We start from the raw sequence: 17,059 nt of genomic DNA on the forward strand, positions 1-17,059 counted from the left end.
ATAAAATTCTCTTAATAGAGCAGTTTTATTCTAATATTCTTTTAGGCTATATGAGAATAGTTGATATTAACCATTCTTAATATAATAGTTTAAAAATCTATTAGATACCTTTTTAGAATCCCATAGAAATTCATAAACTTATTTAAAATCTTCTCTTAGAAGAGAACAGGATTTTTATTGAACTAATAGTCTCAACATCTACTTTCTCTTTAGGAGGTGACACTCTGAGCAATGGAACCAAAATGTGCATTGGATATGGTTTTGGGGAGGGAAGACCTTCACTGACTGAAGTTTTAAAACATATTTTTGCATTTGTTCACAACTCTCATTTATAGCTGAAAATTCTACATCCTAGTGGTGTGCCCCAAAATAGGCAGAATGTGTTAAAATGTGATTTCATATGGATATGGTGGCAGGGAGCGACACAAATGTTTCTTCTCAATACTAGAATAAGCATCAGAAATAGAAGCTGCTACACACAGGCTGGTTTTGTACATCCTAACACCACTTGTGTGTGCTCTGCTCTCCTCTCCCTCAAGGGACCTCCAAAGCTTTTAGAAATACTTACTGGACTCCTAAAAGACTTCCAGTGAAGTCAAGAACCTTACCCTAGATGCCTTCAAGCCTTTGCAAAATAAAATTGCCATTGTTAATCATCTTTTAGGAGTGGTTCACAGACCTGGAGAGGTTCATCAGCTACAACTAAAAAAACCCAAGGTTGTACAAGTTTAGAATTCTATTATATTGAATTATATTATATAGATAAATAGTATTAAAAACAGCATTCCCAGACAGTTCACTTCTTGAGGGATTTCTTCAGCTCTCCATTCTGCATCACCATTTCCATACTTACTCCACCTGCTGTCTTCCCCAGAGAGGCAGGTTTTAGATGCTAGAACTGTGGCGTGACAAGGAAAGAACTAAGAGGAGGTAAAAGTATTGCTTGAGGTACAAAAAAGATACTGTAAAAAAAAAAAGCCAAGTTAAAATCCCCAACCAAACTCCTTCAAACTGTTTCTATAATAGTTTCAGCAAGTTTGTTTATAATGTAACTTGGCAGCAACATCAATGACTTTGGGAAGATGGTACAAAAATGAAATGGCATTACTGAATTGTGATTTACAAAAACCGTATTTGGCTTTTCATGCAAAATGTCAGTAAAACTTTAAAGATGCTTTATTAAAAAAAAAATAATGTAAGTAAAAAAAAATTAGGTCAGTTGTTACAAAACTTACTGATCTCTGTAGATCTACTGGGTACTGGAGGAGGCTGTGTACCATTGCGAGTAGGTGTTGATGACTGAGGGGATATGGGAGAAAAGGGAACCATATCAAAGATGTCAGTGGAGGGTGATTTAGGTGTCACACTGCCTGCCTACAATAAGGACAATAAATATTAGGGCAATATTTCACACGTCAAAAGATCACAATACTGAAAATTCTTCAGCATGCAGATAAGAGCCACATTTAGAAAAAAAAAAAAAGAAGTTAAAAATAACCATCAGCATGCAAAAACCAGCTCCTGACACCAAGCAAATGGCATTTGCAGTACAGAGCACACATGCTAAAACTCCCCAATACATGAGCAGCATTGTAATCTTTCCTTTTTCAGTCGATCTGGTACAGCCAGAAATGTATCACAGTTACACCTGACAAAGCTGGTGACAAGCAGTTCTCTCTTGCAGACAAACAAACACAGATACCTTCACAAGACCCAGGTAAGGTAGTATGGTAACAACAATGTGCTCTGCTCAGGACACCACAGAAGACAGTTAAAAGATACAATCCCAATATTTTTTTGTTACATGATCTCAGCCTAAAGAAACTGGTACGATCAAAGCTTCAACTGTATTTTTCCATAAGTAATAACCCAGACATGCAATACACTGAATATTAATATCCAAAATAAAACTGTCATCCTCGAAGGTGAAACCAAAGAGATTTCATTAGAAAGGCTCAGGAATTTGGAAGGTTCAAAATAAAAACTACTGGGCAAGCAAAGTAACCCCAAACCCAACAACTACTATAGTTCTACAGTCATATTTGTTTCTGAGTGACTCATTTCCCCTGCCACAAGTCCACTGCTTCAGGACACAAGCAGGGCATAGTCCAGTCAGAACACACTAGACACTAATTATGACGAGATCAATGAAAGCTGAGATTGACAACCCGAAGCCAAAACTAGTTTGCACGTGCATGTTATTCCTCAGACAGTGCATTCTACATTCTGTGTGTTAGAAAGACTACACAGCCAGGCACAGGGAAAGCCTGTTACTTTTAAACGAGATTCAATTTGCCTAAACTACTCACATGAAAATTTTTAAGCGCAAGTTAAATGAGTCACATGGATCCTTTTATTGAGAATACACAAATATAAAAGCCTGGCAAGCAGGGAGCCTTTAGCACTACTTGCCCACCAGAGTTCCCCAGACCTAAACTTTATTTTGGAATGTCACTTTCTTCAGTGCCTCTGCTGCAGCACTGAAGCTGCCCTCTGACAGCTCACGGCACAGATTTCTAAGCCAAGTCTGTAGTGGTCCTGAACTACCTCTGTTTCTCTCTGGAGGTTCAGCAGTGGCTGCTGAGAAGCAAAGGGTGTTGATCCCCAGCCTGCCACTGAAAGCTGTGTTTAAGGAGGAAAAAACACCAAACCCAAGTTCTGCATTTCCTATTTCTTGGAGGTTCTGTGATTCTTTGGAGCTTTGAATTAATATTTTAATTTGGATTAAAAGCGATCTGTAACTGTTCCATATCTAAAAAAAAATGGAATATTTATACCCAGACATAGGGAAACATGACATGAAAAAACCTACACTTCCATCAACATCAATGGAGAATCTCAGCATGTCTTGCAGATCATAAGTGCTAATGTAGATTCTTATTATTTGCTAAGTGTTTATGGCTCCCTAGAAGCTAGATTAATGTACAGCATTTATATTTAGTTTTAAATGTGTCTTTCAGGCAAAAAAGCAAACCCAAATATTACATTCGTTTCCTGACTATGTGCCATTTTTGTTGAAGTTACTTACTGGCCCATTTTAATAGCACCAAAATAGCCAGTTTAAGTCAAACTGTAAGTAAATTAAGAAATGTGTATTTTGAATACATATGAGCACAAGAAGCACTTATATTTAGTGAACACATGCAGGAAGCCAGGATGTTCGCCAAATACAGCCAAATATTACTTGCAAATGGAAGAAGAGTTGAGAGAATAAGCACATTAATATGAAAAAGCAGGCAATATGCCCATTTCATATTTAAGAATAATTTTCAATCTTCATTTTGCACAGTTTTTATAAAGTATGCTAAAAGTTATTTAAATGGCTAATTGCTCTTTTCTTAATTCATGGGGGAGGAAGCCCTTGAAGTAGGACCTTTAAGATTGTTTGTTTTGAAGAAATGTTCTTGAGATAAATTCTTTTAACAAAAGATTGTCAGATAAAACAGAGATCATTAATTAATGGACTAATTTAAACATGTTGGAGAAAAAAAAGAATTTATGTTTTGAGGTGGGAGAGAAAAAGCGAAGTAGAAATCAGAGTAAATCTTCACAAATTCCATATTTTAGGAGTACCCCTAGAGAATCTAAGATATATCTTCTCTGTCCTTTAACCACTGTACAAAATGCACATTTTTAATGCAAGTTAATACATGACAGAGAACAAAGGAAAGACAAAAAAAAAACTGAAAAAGCTTTTGCACAGCATGATTACACGAGGTCTTGGGCAGCCGTATTCACTGGTTGGTTTTGGAAGACCAGTTTTTGAAGGTGGTGGGATTAACAATCCAGGTGGTAGTCTAGAGTCAGGAGAACTCCTAGGAGTAAGCGTAATGGAAGAGATATCTAAACAAGGAGGTGAATCCTCATTGTTACACCAGAAAAAAGTAGAGGGTCTTTGAAACATATGTTCATCATTATCACACTTTATGTGCAGCAGCTGAAAAGGAATCACAGAAAAGAGAAAACATTCTGAGGAAGAGAACGTGGTAAGGTCAGGGAAAGAAGAAAAAAAACAACACATTTTATACTTCCAAAAAACTGGTCAGCAACTTGCTGTTCAGTGCTATACTTACAAGATACAGAACCTGAAAATGTTTTAAAACAAAATCTAAAAATATACCACAGAAAGAGGTAACCCAGTATTAACTGGAAGAAAGATGACATGCTCCTTGATTATTACACCAAATAAAATGAAGTAAAGTGTCCTTCCAATAGTGTGTGTGAGATGCGCTAAAAAATGTCTAAATCCACATCATATCAGCACTCTGTCATATCTGCACATGTAAATTACCAGCTAGGCACATACATGGGGAGAAGAGTTACTGTGGTGATTAATGCACAGGTCAGAATTTTCACTCTCCAAAGCAAGAAATATTTATATATACCATTTATATCCCTCCAATGTTTAAAGGACAGCTCCTTATTTAACTAAAATCTTCATGGTGCAGTAATTTTAATATTTACATTAATAGTAAAATTTATTTCATTTTCCTACCTACAGAATTTAAGAACCTAAACATCTATGGACATTAACACCTTTCTACCATCTTTTCTGTGTGGATGAATAACCACTTGAACTTGGTATTTTCAGTAGATATCTCAAAAGCTGAGGCTCGTTGCAAAGCAGTGGAATCCTCAAGTCCCTACAAGCAGCACAGGATGCAAGACAGAATAAAACTTGCTGCTGGGGAAATAAAAATGTTGAGGATGGCAAGATTCTCTGGATCTCTTAAGAAATCCACAGAACAGCTTCAAACAGGGGCAAATGAATAATATCTACACCATAACACAGCCAGTAAGAGAATTCACCCAAGGTGACACAGTGGGGACTGCAAGGCGACTGAATTAGCTGCCTGATGTCACTGGGGACTCTTTCACTGGATATTCCACTTCATATATATTGATTATAAACAAAAAACAATGGTTTTTTTTAACCCAAATAGGATATGTCAGCAATTCTGAAAGGTTTTCAAAAGAAGTGGATCTTGTCTAGGTGAAATTAGAAACAAAGAGCCTTTAGGACTGATCCTGGAAAGATAAGCAAAAAGGAAATTTCTTTAAATATGTGATTTAAAAAAGATGCCCAGCTGATCTTTCTGTTGAAGCCAAGTTGTAATTCTTACCTCAAAATGTGAGGAAAACAGCTTTGGACAGCTAAAACAAGGCTTTAGAGGACAGATCTTCACAAAAGGAATTGGACATTTGTGCAGACAGTTCTTGGCTACAGCCCAGAGTGACACACTGATAATGCAGGAATTGCATCTGTGCTGTGGGTACCTCATCTAAAAAAACCCTCTGACTGGCCAGGCTGAGGCACAGGCAGATACATGCAGCAAAAATTTTGAGGTCTGCTTTTGCTCTCTTCATAGTGTTACACAATGGATATGTCATGATTATTTCATTAGAAGTTTGCATAACTCAGTAGAGCAGGATTTAACCAATTATTTTCAACCATGTTAGGTAGAAACCAAAATATTTCAAATCCTTTTAAACTGAACCTTATCTTCTTTCCTCACTTTCTTTACAGATAAACCAGGCTAATGCTATAGGTGTCCCAATTTAATAACAGTGCCATGGTTGTGATAACACTCACAAACACCACAAGATTCTCTACTCAAAATTTACAATTCAGCATAAAAAAAAAAGTTTTTATCCCAATTACAAAGAATTCATCTCTTGCTATGCTGGAATTATGAAATGGAGGGTTTGGAATGGTAATCAATAAAAAAGAAAGTAAAAACCTACACGACATCAAATTTTGAGTGTTATTTCAAAAGTATCACCAACCTACAGGTAGAAGACTTGCAATGCTACTGTGCATTACACTACCATGTAATCCTTCTTGCTATACATATGTATGGAAAAAACAGATTTCAGAATAGTAAATACTGGAAGATACCAAATAAAAACAGTCAAATTAATAAAGCAAAATACTTCCCTGAAACGCAAAAGAGCAATAGAAGAGCATTTCCATAAGAGAGCATGTAGGTCACATGAAAAATCATACAGAAACCAAAAAAATACACACAGGATGCAAAGCAGCAAAGCTACAAGGGTGGTGAACAGACAGCAAATGCAGGTAATGGACAATCTGAATAAAAAAACAGAATAAACACCTTTGGTATCATCTGAGCCCTGAACATGGAGCAGTCACGTGTCTGATCAGGGACACTCTTGGGACATTTGACACCATATGGGGTATCAAGCTTCCTATGACAGTTTTGGGAGTGCACCTGGTCAGTAAATGAATTTTCACTAGGAAATCTTCATTGCAGAGCAGTACAGATCCCACCACTGGGTGTTGGGACCTGTGCTGGGAGCACTGCTCTGCATCTTGCATCCCATGGCCCAAAAACACCTCTGAGGCTCACAACAGCCCCCTGCTCACAGCCCCATGGAGTCAAGCAGCCCACAGGGACAACAAGGAACTGTATTCAACAATGGAAAATAATAATTAAAAGGTCACAAAAAAAAGAATGGCACAGAAAGCTTTAAAAAGGCAGGAAATATCACCAGATTAAGAAAGTGCGGGGGGTAAAAGGAAGAGACTCTTATTTTAAAGACTACAGCCTAGAAAGGGTGTCACTTCTGAAACTTAATACTCTTAAACCAAATTATAAAGGAAGGAAATATAGTAAAATATATTAAATTGTCATTTTATATGGCAATTGTGTTTTGTCTGAGGTTCCCACTGTGTAACACTTGCAGTATCAGTTACATTGATACAACACATTCCAATTCGGGCCACATTTCATTAACAGAAGAAAACAACATAATATTATTCTTAAAGAAATTAAAATACTGGCTCAGTGGAGTTGGTCTCTTTTATGATTGAATGTAACTATATGCCCATCAAAGGATGTATTTTTGACTCACTCCAGTGAGCATGATGCTGAAGATGCACTGTTGGGCTACGTCGTGCTAGAAAGTGCAGCACGATTGAGATTTTGTCAATCAGGCAACCTTTTCAAAGTTGTTTTTACAATGTCTCAAGACATTGGTTGCAATCTCTGTGTCACACCCCCATAGGAATCACCTAAGTGTGAATTAGAATGAGCTGGAAAATGTTTTTCCTCCTCGGAACAGTTGGTTGGTAACGTGCAGAACTGCCACAGTGGGTGACTGCAGTGACGGCACAGGGAGCTGTGAGCCACCTTGAACTGAAAATGATGCATTTAGGTACAAAACTTCTTTTTACAAGGTGTGTCCCCGAGATTTGGGACCACTAAGGAGACTCACTAATCCATAACTTGCTAATTCTTAAAGTACTGTATAAGCATTAGCAGATTCATTAATTAACTGCTACATCTTCAGTTCATTTAGTACTTTTTCAGTGACATGAAATCTGACATAGGAAATTTGAAATTCCTTTTCTTTAGCAACACAAATGTCAGAGAATTTTGAACCCTCGTGAAGAAGTGCTCATTGAACTGAACACAGAATATTATAAATCTGAAAGAGCTGAAGATAGGCGAAGGAAAAAAACATGTGCATTTTCCCACTTGGCAGTCTGAATGGAAACAGGAATGAAGTGATATGCATAAACACATTCCAAAACTGTGTCCTGAAATATGCATACAGTTCCAACGTCTATCTTGGAGTTTTCCCATGAGTGTATTAAAGCTTTTTAATGAGGGTAATAGGTGCAGGTGGCCTGTGCTTCTAGGTCACAACCAAAAAACTTGAAAAATGGTCTAATCAATCAACAGCCTTAATGCTCTGTTTAAAAATGGAGGGATTTTACAATGCTGACATGACAAGAGTACATATTACATATTGCTGCTTTGATAATACTTCTGGTGAATGGAAGAACACTGTTCCTTTTGGAGCTGTTTCTCCCAGCAACTTTTCCTGTTGCCTTTCAATTCTTCTTATCTCATATTTCAGCGTTCTCCCTTTTAAGGTATTTACCTCAATATCCCTCTTTTCTTCTATCTAACTTCAGTCATGAGGTTGTCACAACTTTCTTCTCTGCCTTAACCAAGCTCAAAGAAAGCTTTGAAGGCACGCCTGGTAAACGTCAGCCAAGACCAAAACTGATTAAAAAATCTCTCTTGTCTCATCAGAGGTTCTTTAGTGGACTACGAGGACTTGCTGTTCACTGACTGTAACAACTGGGGGTGCCAAGTGTACCTGACTGCTGACCCCCGTCCGTGTGCTCAGCTAACTCTGGTTGCTTTTGGCAACACTAGCAATGCAAACAGCAAAAAAAAAAAAAAAAAAAAAAGGATATGATGTGAAACTCTGCTCCCAGGGCTGCACTGATCTCTGGAGATCCAAAGTCTTCCTGGGATACAAACTCGAGCAGTGACACCACAAGCAAACAACGAGATGAAAATCCGATTGTCCTCACATAATCAAGACCAAATGCAAAAAAGACCAGCGACTAAAGCACTGCCAAGTGACTAGAACAGATGAAAATTAAACAGCAGAGATGCACAAGTAATGGAAACTTTAGCTGTACATGCAAGGCAGTGAGAGACAAAGGACACATCCCGTGCCAACATTTCCCATGGCACATGGAAGCGCAGCTATGCAGGCAAACTACTCCAAGGAAACTCTTGGTTTGGGATAGCCAGTCCTTGACAGATCCATTCAGGAAATGAAAAAAAAGTGACACTTTCTGTTGCATAACACTTCTGCATTGGCCAACACTGACATGTTAGGGACTAATTTTTAAAGTTCTAGGAAGACTTAAACCCATGGACCCGAATGCGAAAAAAAAAAGATCACTAAGCAGTTTATTATTTACTGGATGTGCTGAGTAAACTTAATTCTAAATAGTTACAATATCCCAAGAGAAAAAGTGTGAGGATTGATAATTGGATGTTCAACTTTCAAAATATATTTTATGCTAAAGTATTTCGTTATACAATCCAGTTTTCTCTTTTTCATTTCCAACTATGATCTCATTGCCTTAATGGCTTCTTTTATAGGTTCAGAAGGAAATTTTATTTTTCCCATGCAGTCTATGAACTGACAGAAAAAGCACCTAAATTAGATTGATGTTGATTTGGCCATATGGCTAGATTTAGAACAGCCACAGAAAAAGTTTCACGGTGATACTAATAACCAAGCAACAGGATAATTTTGATGGCAGTTGTATCCCCCAAAAGCAGAACTTTATTGCTGTCAGTGCTTTGCACCCATTTACACAGTGCAAAAATCTAAAGGGTACATAATTTTATTATTTACATGTGTAGTTTGCACCCATTTCAGTCTGTCAGTATTTTAAAATATGTCCTCAAATAAACCTTTACTTGGCCTGCCAAAAATCTGCATTACAAGCAAGAATGATCATAAAAGCAGTTTTAGATTAGATTCTCCTTTGTATTTCCCAAACAAGCCTTTAACTTTCACTATTTATGAACCAGAGAGAGAAAAGTCATCCTTAATTTTTTAACTATTATTACTTTCAATTTTCAAATGTGAGTGGGTTGATTTCTTTTTTCTTAAATAGAGCAACTGAGGACTCCCAATAAGTACCCTAATATTTCAATTTACTATTACTGCCTAAAAAAAGAATTTCATTAGAACAATTAGTAACAGAAGTTTCAGCTGGAATTCTCCCAAATGTGAAACTACTAATTCATCCAAAATATTTTTGCTTCTTTGCTTAAAATGAAGCTTCAGCTCACAGTTCACTGCTTGCATTTTCTTCTCTGAGTTAGACCACGGATGGATTTTTGGATTAGTCCTCACGTATTATTCTTTTTACACATCTTGATGTCAAAGATCAGCAAATTAAGATATTTTAGTATTGTGTTTTGTGCAAACAAAGTGTTCAAAATTATTACTCAAGAATTCAATATATGAACATGTGACCAACTCCTTTTTACAGAAGTAAATCTGTCACTAAAGCCACACGTTGCAGCCCAGCCTGGTGCATCTATTTTTTTCTTGAGCACCACATATCTAACTTACCATCTCTGATAAACTATACACAAAATATTTTTAAAACATTTTGGAAGTAAGAGAGGATCTGAATTTTAAGTCTTGACAGTATTACATTTGATCCCGAGTACGAATTCCAGCAAATGGCTTCATGTGTGTCCTCATATTTAGTCAACAAGCCTATTTTCAGTGACAACAAAAGTTAGAACAGTTTATTTCAAATGACATGGATGTATCTACTCAGAACTGAAGCAGGATGAGACTAGACTTTTTTTTCTAAATGTGCAATTAGCCAAATGTTTAAAACCACACATATATTAAGTTATCCATCCACAGTTTAAAGATGCTCTCACATTCTATTTTCTTTTGATACTCAAGTGAGAACAGGAGATGCAATCTGATCTTACTTGTATGAAAATGGCCTGGGAATCAAAAGATTAAGCTGTCAGAAAGAAACAGAATTGGCCTGCCTTTTGTTTTTTTAATAAAAAACAAAAACCAAAAAATCAGCAGCGTCAAGGATCAGTGAAATAACACAAAAGAACCCCAGCTGCACTTCAAATTTCTGAAGGTATTTTCTCCCTCCTTCATTTCATTAAAAATTAACAGGGAAACTAATGTGTCTGGAATGATTAAAGATTCAAAAATCAATCCACTTCAGAAAGAAGAAGCAGCAGTAAAGAAATGATAGACTGTCACTGCATACAAATGGCACCACAGCTTCCCAGTTCCTGATAAGTGGGAAAGGGATTCTGTCCTGGATCAGTATTTTCACAAATAAGCCATGACAGTGACATCACTTGCTGTCTGTCACACTGCAGGGGCGATAAATTCTAAAACCCCTTAAAGTCTTCCCTCGTGGGGAAGTAAAATACACACCTACTGTAAACCTGAAATGACACCTACTCCAACCTCAGGGTTTGCTGTCTCCCTTCCATGGGGAGGGATGGGGACTGAGGGAGGAGAGGATGTGACACACAACATGATTCCAATGTTTATATTGTTGTGTTCTGTGAGCTGTCACCACAGGCCCCTGCAGCTGCTTTGAGCATATACTTGTTAAATCAAGTTGCCCGTTTTGGCTGCTGAAGTGCTGAATCAACTGCTGATTGCCAAGTGTTTCTGTGACCATGCATTAATCACTCCAGCAGGAGCACAGTCAACAACCTGGGAGACAGGAAAGCCCCTTCAGCACATGTTGAGAAAGCACAAACAGCATGCAAATGACCAAATACAAAAAGGAAAGCAAAAGATATAAAAATCCAAGGTACTGTTTGAGCAGAAACAGAGGCAGCTTTATGGTGGTTATCTGCGGTTTGCTCTTGAAGCTGAATGTTTCTTTACAAATTGCTATGATGCCAGTTTAAGGCACGTGGTCTTTTTATCATATTAAGTATCAAGTATCAGGCCTTAAACCTTCCACTGGTTACTGAACAATCCCTTCCCTAGACTTCAGCACACAGAACAGCGTCAGACTGGACTGAGAGATAAGGAGCTCTGGCTGTAACAAATTAGCTAAATATAAACAAATCAAATTGCTTATTACGTCTAAAAACAGCTTCAGAAAGCTCCTGTGTGGCACTGGCATCCCTGTATAATTCAATAGTGTAGATATGAGAGCTGTAAGAAAGCTTAAAACCTACAGTTTAATAAATCTGGTTTGAATCACGAGAATTACGATGTTATGTTTGTAGCACCTCATACCAAGACGATCTGCAGGGAAGCAAACTCTCCCCATCCAACCCAAAGTGCATAGGAAGGGACTAAGATGAGGTATTGCTCCCCATGCTGGATATTCTGCTTCATTTAAGCTATTTTAGTTCAGAAAGTACTATCTGCAGATCTGAGAGGTGCACTCTGACAAAATGATCGCAATAGAGATCAGCTGCTTTCTGTTTTTTAAACGTAGAGCAGCAGCACAGAAATTTTTAACAACACAGTACTTATATGTTTCAAGAATAAATTCAGAAGAAAACCCAACTTATTATTTCTATTAAAGCTAAAGTGACTTTTTCTCACTATAAAAAATTATGTGGAAATAGAGGAAAATATTTTTTGAACCACTTCTGTTTTTTTTTTTCTAGCAGGATTCGAGATTTTGCAGAGTCATGCTTGAAATTACAGTTGATTTGAACGAAAAGTATATAAAATTAATTGCAAACTATAGCAGGCAACCAATTGTCTTATGAGTTGTTTGGAATTTTCTTCTTTCATACGTATTTGTTGCTCACACAGTAAAAGAAGAGAAAGGTCTCATCAACATCACATCCACTGCTGTTCCAGCCACTTTGACTGATGATCCTTTCAGTGGACTTCAGCTGTCTTAAATGTATTTATCCATCCTTTTCCCTGCACTGCAGTCCCTTGCAGCAGGATTCAATTAGCTCAGGTTGCTGAGGACCATGTTCAGGGAAGTTTTGAGCATCCCCAAGAGTACAGAGAGCTCCAACCCCTGGGCATCCTGTTCTAATATTCATCCTAATTCATGTCAGAATTGGTGCAGATATTAAACAGGCTGTTGGGTGGCTCTGACTGCAATTCTAATCATGAGGAAACTCAGAAATTTGTGACAGGATGTGTTTTTTTGTTTTCATTTTAAAGATTAAGGAGTAAACAAAGCAATAAAATTAATGTGTAAACTAGCAGCTGGTAGTGATTTATTGAAATGAATGCATTAATATCAATAATTATCAACATTTCATAATTTTGTTGTAGCAGAATTGCTATTTAAGCAGTATGCATATTCATTGTACCAAGAGTCATTAACAATAAAACAATATCTAGGGAGAGAATTTCCAAATAGTTGGCAAATTTACAAATTAAGATTTTAATTCTTTAATAAGGAATGAGACATCAATGTTTTAAAAGATACAATAAATCACAAATGATAGGATATTTTACTTATTAACTATTAATAGTTTTCTTAATTTTTCTAAATGAAATTACCAAGTTCTTAATTAATTCAAATGAAAGGAAATGCACCTATTGCAATGGACTTGAGAGCCTGTTTAATTGAATTCAAATATCCATTTAGTTATTATACTCATAAATAAAACCAACTATAGTTCCAATTGTGAAAAATAAAAAATTAAAGAATCGACTACACTGATATTAAATCTAGCATTAAAATTGATTGCCTATCACTGAATGCTTCATAAGTGAGAAGGCATCCATAATTTAAAACTTTCACTGTGGTAGTTACACAGTATTTATGTTTTATGGTGCTCTCCCCTCTGAATAGATTTCAGTAAAATGAAATGGCAGTTCCTCATGAGAACAACCATCTAATCAACATCAAAGGAGAGCACAGACATTACTGAAAAACTGTCAGCACCATTATAAACATATTTTTACATTGCCCAAATTTGTAAACGTCCATTTTAAGTGAAATGATGCACATTCAGGGCAGGAACGAGGCAGTCAGAATAGACAGCTTAAAAGCAGTTCATCTTCTTCTAAGATTTTACTACGCACACATTAAGAAATTTTATTTATTTTCACAGTTGCTTAATACTGTACAGATAGAACACACTTGTCAGAAGAGGGATCTGTCTGCAATGCAACCTGCATTTTTAGAGGTCCTGCCTAGATATAAAGAGCTGTCCTAGTCAGTCCTTTAAAAATACTCCTGTGCCAGATCCTGTCAGTTCACAGCAGTTTTTCATCCACAGCTGGAATGTTCACATGTCTGCTTGAAAGAGTATTTACTGTCTTGAGGCAGCAACAAATAGGTATGACAAGGGGATTAAAGAACCACAATTGGAGAGACTGCAATTTGCACTTTTGTTGGCCTGTCACAATCTCACTGTTAGTACAAAACAGCATTTCAACAGATCTGTTACACGATCACTGTGTGTTAGTGGAATCACTGGGAACAGCAGGGATGATAATAATGGGATTATAAATTTAGAGTAACTTCAGATACGAGATTTATGTCAGGTACTTACTGGAGATGCATGTACTTGTGTTATTCTTAACTGGTTTTCCAAATCTTGAACTTTATTTTTCAGTTCTGCATTTTCCGTTTCTAATTCTTGAATCTACAAAGCAAGTGGTTATTGGGGCAGTCATTCATTTCAACAACAGCATCCACTGAACACAAGTTTCATATGAGATCTGGTGATTTAGAAGCAAGGTTTAACTGGTTATCTAACCACAAAAAAATAATTACATTTCAGTATCCTCCAGATTTCAACCCTGCTTTTCTCTTTAATGTCCTAGCAAGACAGTAAAATATAAAATACTGTTTAATAGTTATCAGGGGTATTTTTTTTTCAGTTTTCTTTTTTTGGCACCTGCTGCAATTCTTAGCAATCTGAGAATAATGCTGGAAATTAGGCTTTCATACACAGCAGGTAACACAAATACAGCAGCATGTTCTGTTATCTCTTTAAAATAACCTGGTTCAGAACTTACCCTTTTCTGTAAACCTGCAATTTGTTTCCTTGTTTCGACGTCTTTTCCTCCCGATTCCAGAAATTTCCTATAAGCTAAGTCAAATGCTTGACCAATTGTTAAAGTTATCTCTTCTGCCTTTACATAAAACATAAGATTGAAATTAGTATGGTGAGAATATTTGGCACAGTTATTTTTATTTCAGATGATCACAAAATACATCACACCATATTCAAAGGGTTTGCTCAAAACATAATGAAGTCAACACTAGAAGGGAGCGAGTAAAACACTTCAACAAAATACCTTGACAAAATGCTATGAAAGTAACAAAAATACTCTGGATAAAGAAGGGAAACTGGACATAAATGTAAATTAAGCCTTCATAAATACAGATAACATGCTGCAGTGTGTCTTTTTCTGATGATTTCTGGAGCAAATGCAGCCCCTTCAATCATTAAATAAATTATTTAATTTTAATGGATCAATGTTTTCATGTTAATGGATATTTTGATCCCTCTTGATTTTAAATTGGAATTGAACACTTAATTTTTACAGGCATTATAAATCTTACTCAGCATACTGTAGGTAACTGTGTTTGTCTGCACAACTATTTCCAACTACAAAAATCCAACCAAAAAGAATTTGCATTTTTATGTGCAAAATATAGTAATTTACTAGTTCTATGCTGATTTATATCATATGTTATCACATGTTGATACAGTCAATGCAGAATATCCACTTCAAAAATAATGGAGGTAAAATAAGTGTACAGGAAGCTGATGGAGCACACCAAGGTTTCAGAAAAAAATGCTGACTTATGGCAGGACCAATAAAAAGTGAACATGTGGATATATCTTTTGCCTTAGAACTTTAGTAGAGAAAGTAAACACAGTAAGTAAGAAATTTTTATTTTTTTTTTAAACAATTCCACCGGGGAACAAAAAATAAAAAAAAAATCAGAAAAAACACTAATCTGGCTAAGGCTAAATAAGAACTTCCTCTTCTTTATTGAAATTAAAACCTTAAATTGGCTGTTACTTGTGAAAGTAGAGCATTCTGCTCAAAGAGAAGGACATTTTTCCTTTGCTACCTGGAAGAACACGAAGGGCTGGATGTACAAAAATGGTACAGAAGGTGATGCTCCCATCCTTTTATATAATCCTAACTTCTCAGAGGGATGAAGGTGGGATGAAGTGAAAAGTACAAACTGAGCTGGGATCCCTTGGAATTTGAAAGTACTAATGAACAAACAGTGAAACAGAGAAAAAAGTACAGTGAAATATCAAGTAGGAGAGAAGAAAAAACAATACATTAGTCATTAACTGCTCATAAAAATGGTGTTACTGTGCAGAGACTTTGAGGGCAATTTAAAATCACTGGAATTCAAGAAAAAGAGGGGCAGGATAGAAATCTGAAGAGAAATTAGGAGAAATGAACAGGTATGTATAGCACCTCTGAATGATGCCTACTGAAGGCACTGGAGCAATGCAGGTGAACAACAAAATAATCAGAAACACTGTGAAGTAACACATAATGCTACATAATTGAGTTTAAAGAGAAAGGAATATGTATCTTTCTCTAAAAAATACAGTATCATTTGTAGGGTATCTCAGTTGCTTCAGAATAAAACAAAAAAAAGAAACTTGAGATTCCTAAACCATCCGTTTTCAGTGTTGATTCGGTTGGTTTTAGTTGTTAATCACTTCCTTCCAGGGTGATTCTGTTTCAGCTAGACACCATTTTCTTCATTTCCTGTCCTAAAATATTATTTTTTTTATTTATTTTTTTTTCTGTTGCACATTTTTGAACAGCTGCCCTGCTCTGTCTCAGACACAAGAGCATTTCAGTAGTTGGTGCAAAGAATTTTCTTGTGCGTCCCAGGATCAACAACTCTGAGAGATGTGGTGGGGAGGGGCGGGCAGAGAAGGGAGAACCTGTTTTTTTTTAAAAAAACAAACAAAACCATACAAAAACCAACAACAAAAAACACCCTAAAAATTGAGACAGACATGCCAGCAGAAGAGCCTGAAAGGGTATCTCAGCCGCAGGGTTGCAGCAATCTCCCCAAAAACAGTCGTGCAAACATTTCTAGCTTGGTGGGATGGAGCCTGTTCTCCAAGAGTGTTGCAGATGCTTCTCCCAGAATGCTGAGCTGAGTGGTAGGAACAATTGTACCAGAAAACCACCTCAGGTCGTACAAGAAAGATACTCTTCTTTAAATCAATGCAACTGAGTCTCGAAACACTACATGGACATGAAAAATTCAACTGATGTGCCCCAGTGAAAAGGCAGGTTGTGTGCCTTTATTTCGTGAACCATTCCTGCTTTGTTCCAAGGCAGGTCAATCACCAACACAGCCTTGCAAAGCATCTTGCATACTTACACACTTTTCACTGTCAAATACATAGCACAGGTGCTTATTGGATTCCGAGTCTTTGCATATGAAAGTAAATATTCTCTTGTCGGTTTTGTCATCGGCACAAAACGATATCCTGTGGAGCTGACAGTTGTGCTGGACCTCCTGCAAATAAAGATAATTTTTCAGGAATTACTGTACTTGCTTAGGATAAAGGAAGTAAAAGCACAAAGTAAATCTCTGTTCTGGTACCTAAATGTGAGCGAGCTGCAGTGACAGTTTTGAACGTCTCTCACTGTACATGAGAGTGCCTGAAAATGGACTTAAAGTATAACAGAAGTTAGCAAACTCATCTCCTAAAAAATGCTCGTATTTTTACTGAATGTAAACAGGAAGTTTTTATTTGGACAGAAT

General features: G+C 36.7%; 1 protein-coding gene across 8 annotated transcripts in view; it reads right to left on the bottom strand.

The window, feature by feature from the left end:
* Positions 1-17,059, bottom strand: part of GULP1 (GULP PTB domain containing engulfment adaptor 1) — an 81,533-nt gene that overhangs the window by 15,848 nt on the left and 48,626 nt on the right. For 5 of the 8 annotated variants that reach the window (XM_027704909.1, XM_027704911.1, XM_027704908.1 and 2 more), the window contains exons 5-9: positions 16,673-16,810; positions 14,311-14,427; positions 13,842-13,934; positions 3,713-3,937; positions 1,236-1,374 (exon numbers count right to left, since the gene is read on the bottom strand). In XM_027704909.1, coding sequence (XP_027560710.1) covers positions 1,236-1,374; positions 3,713-3,937; positions 13,842-13,934; positions 14,311-14,427; positions 16,673-16,810 — 712 coding nt within the window. The remainder of the gene's footprint in view (positions 1-1,235; positions 1,375-3,712; positions 3,938-13,841; positions 13,935-14,310; positions 14,428-16,672; positions 16,811-17,059) is intronic. The other 3 variants (XM_027704915.1, XM_027704916.1, XM_027704914.1) reach the window with 1 other exon arrangement.

Source organism: Neopelma chrysocephalum, unplaced genomic scaffold, assembly GCF_003984885.1.
Source record: "Neopelma chrysocephalum unplaced genomic scaffold, ASM398488v2 Primary Assembly neopelma1_298, whole genome shotgun sequence".
Lineage (NCBI taxonomy): Eukaryota > Metazoa > Chordata > Aves > Passeriformes > Pipridae > Neopelma > Neopelma chrysocephalum.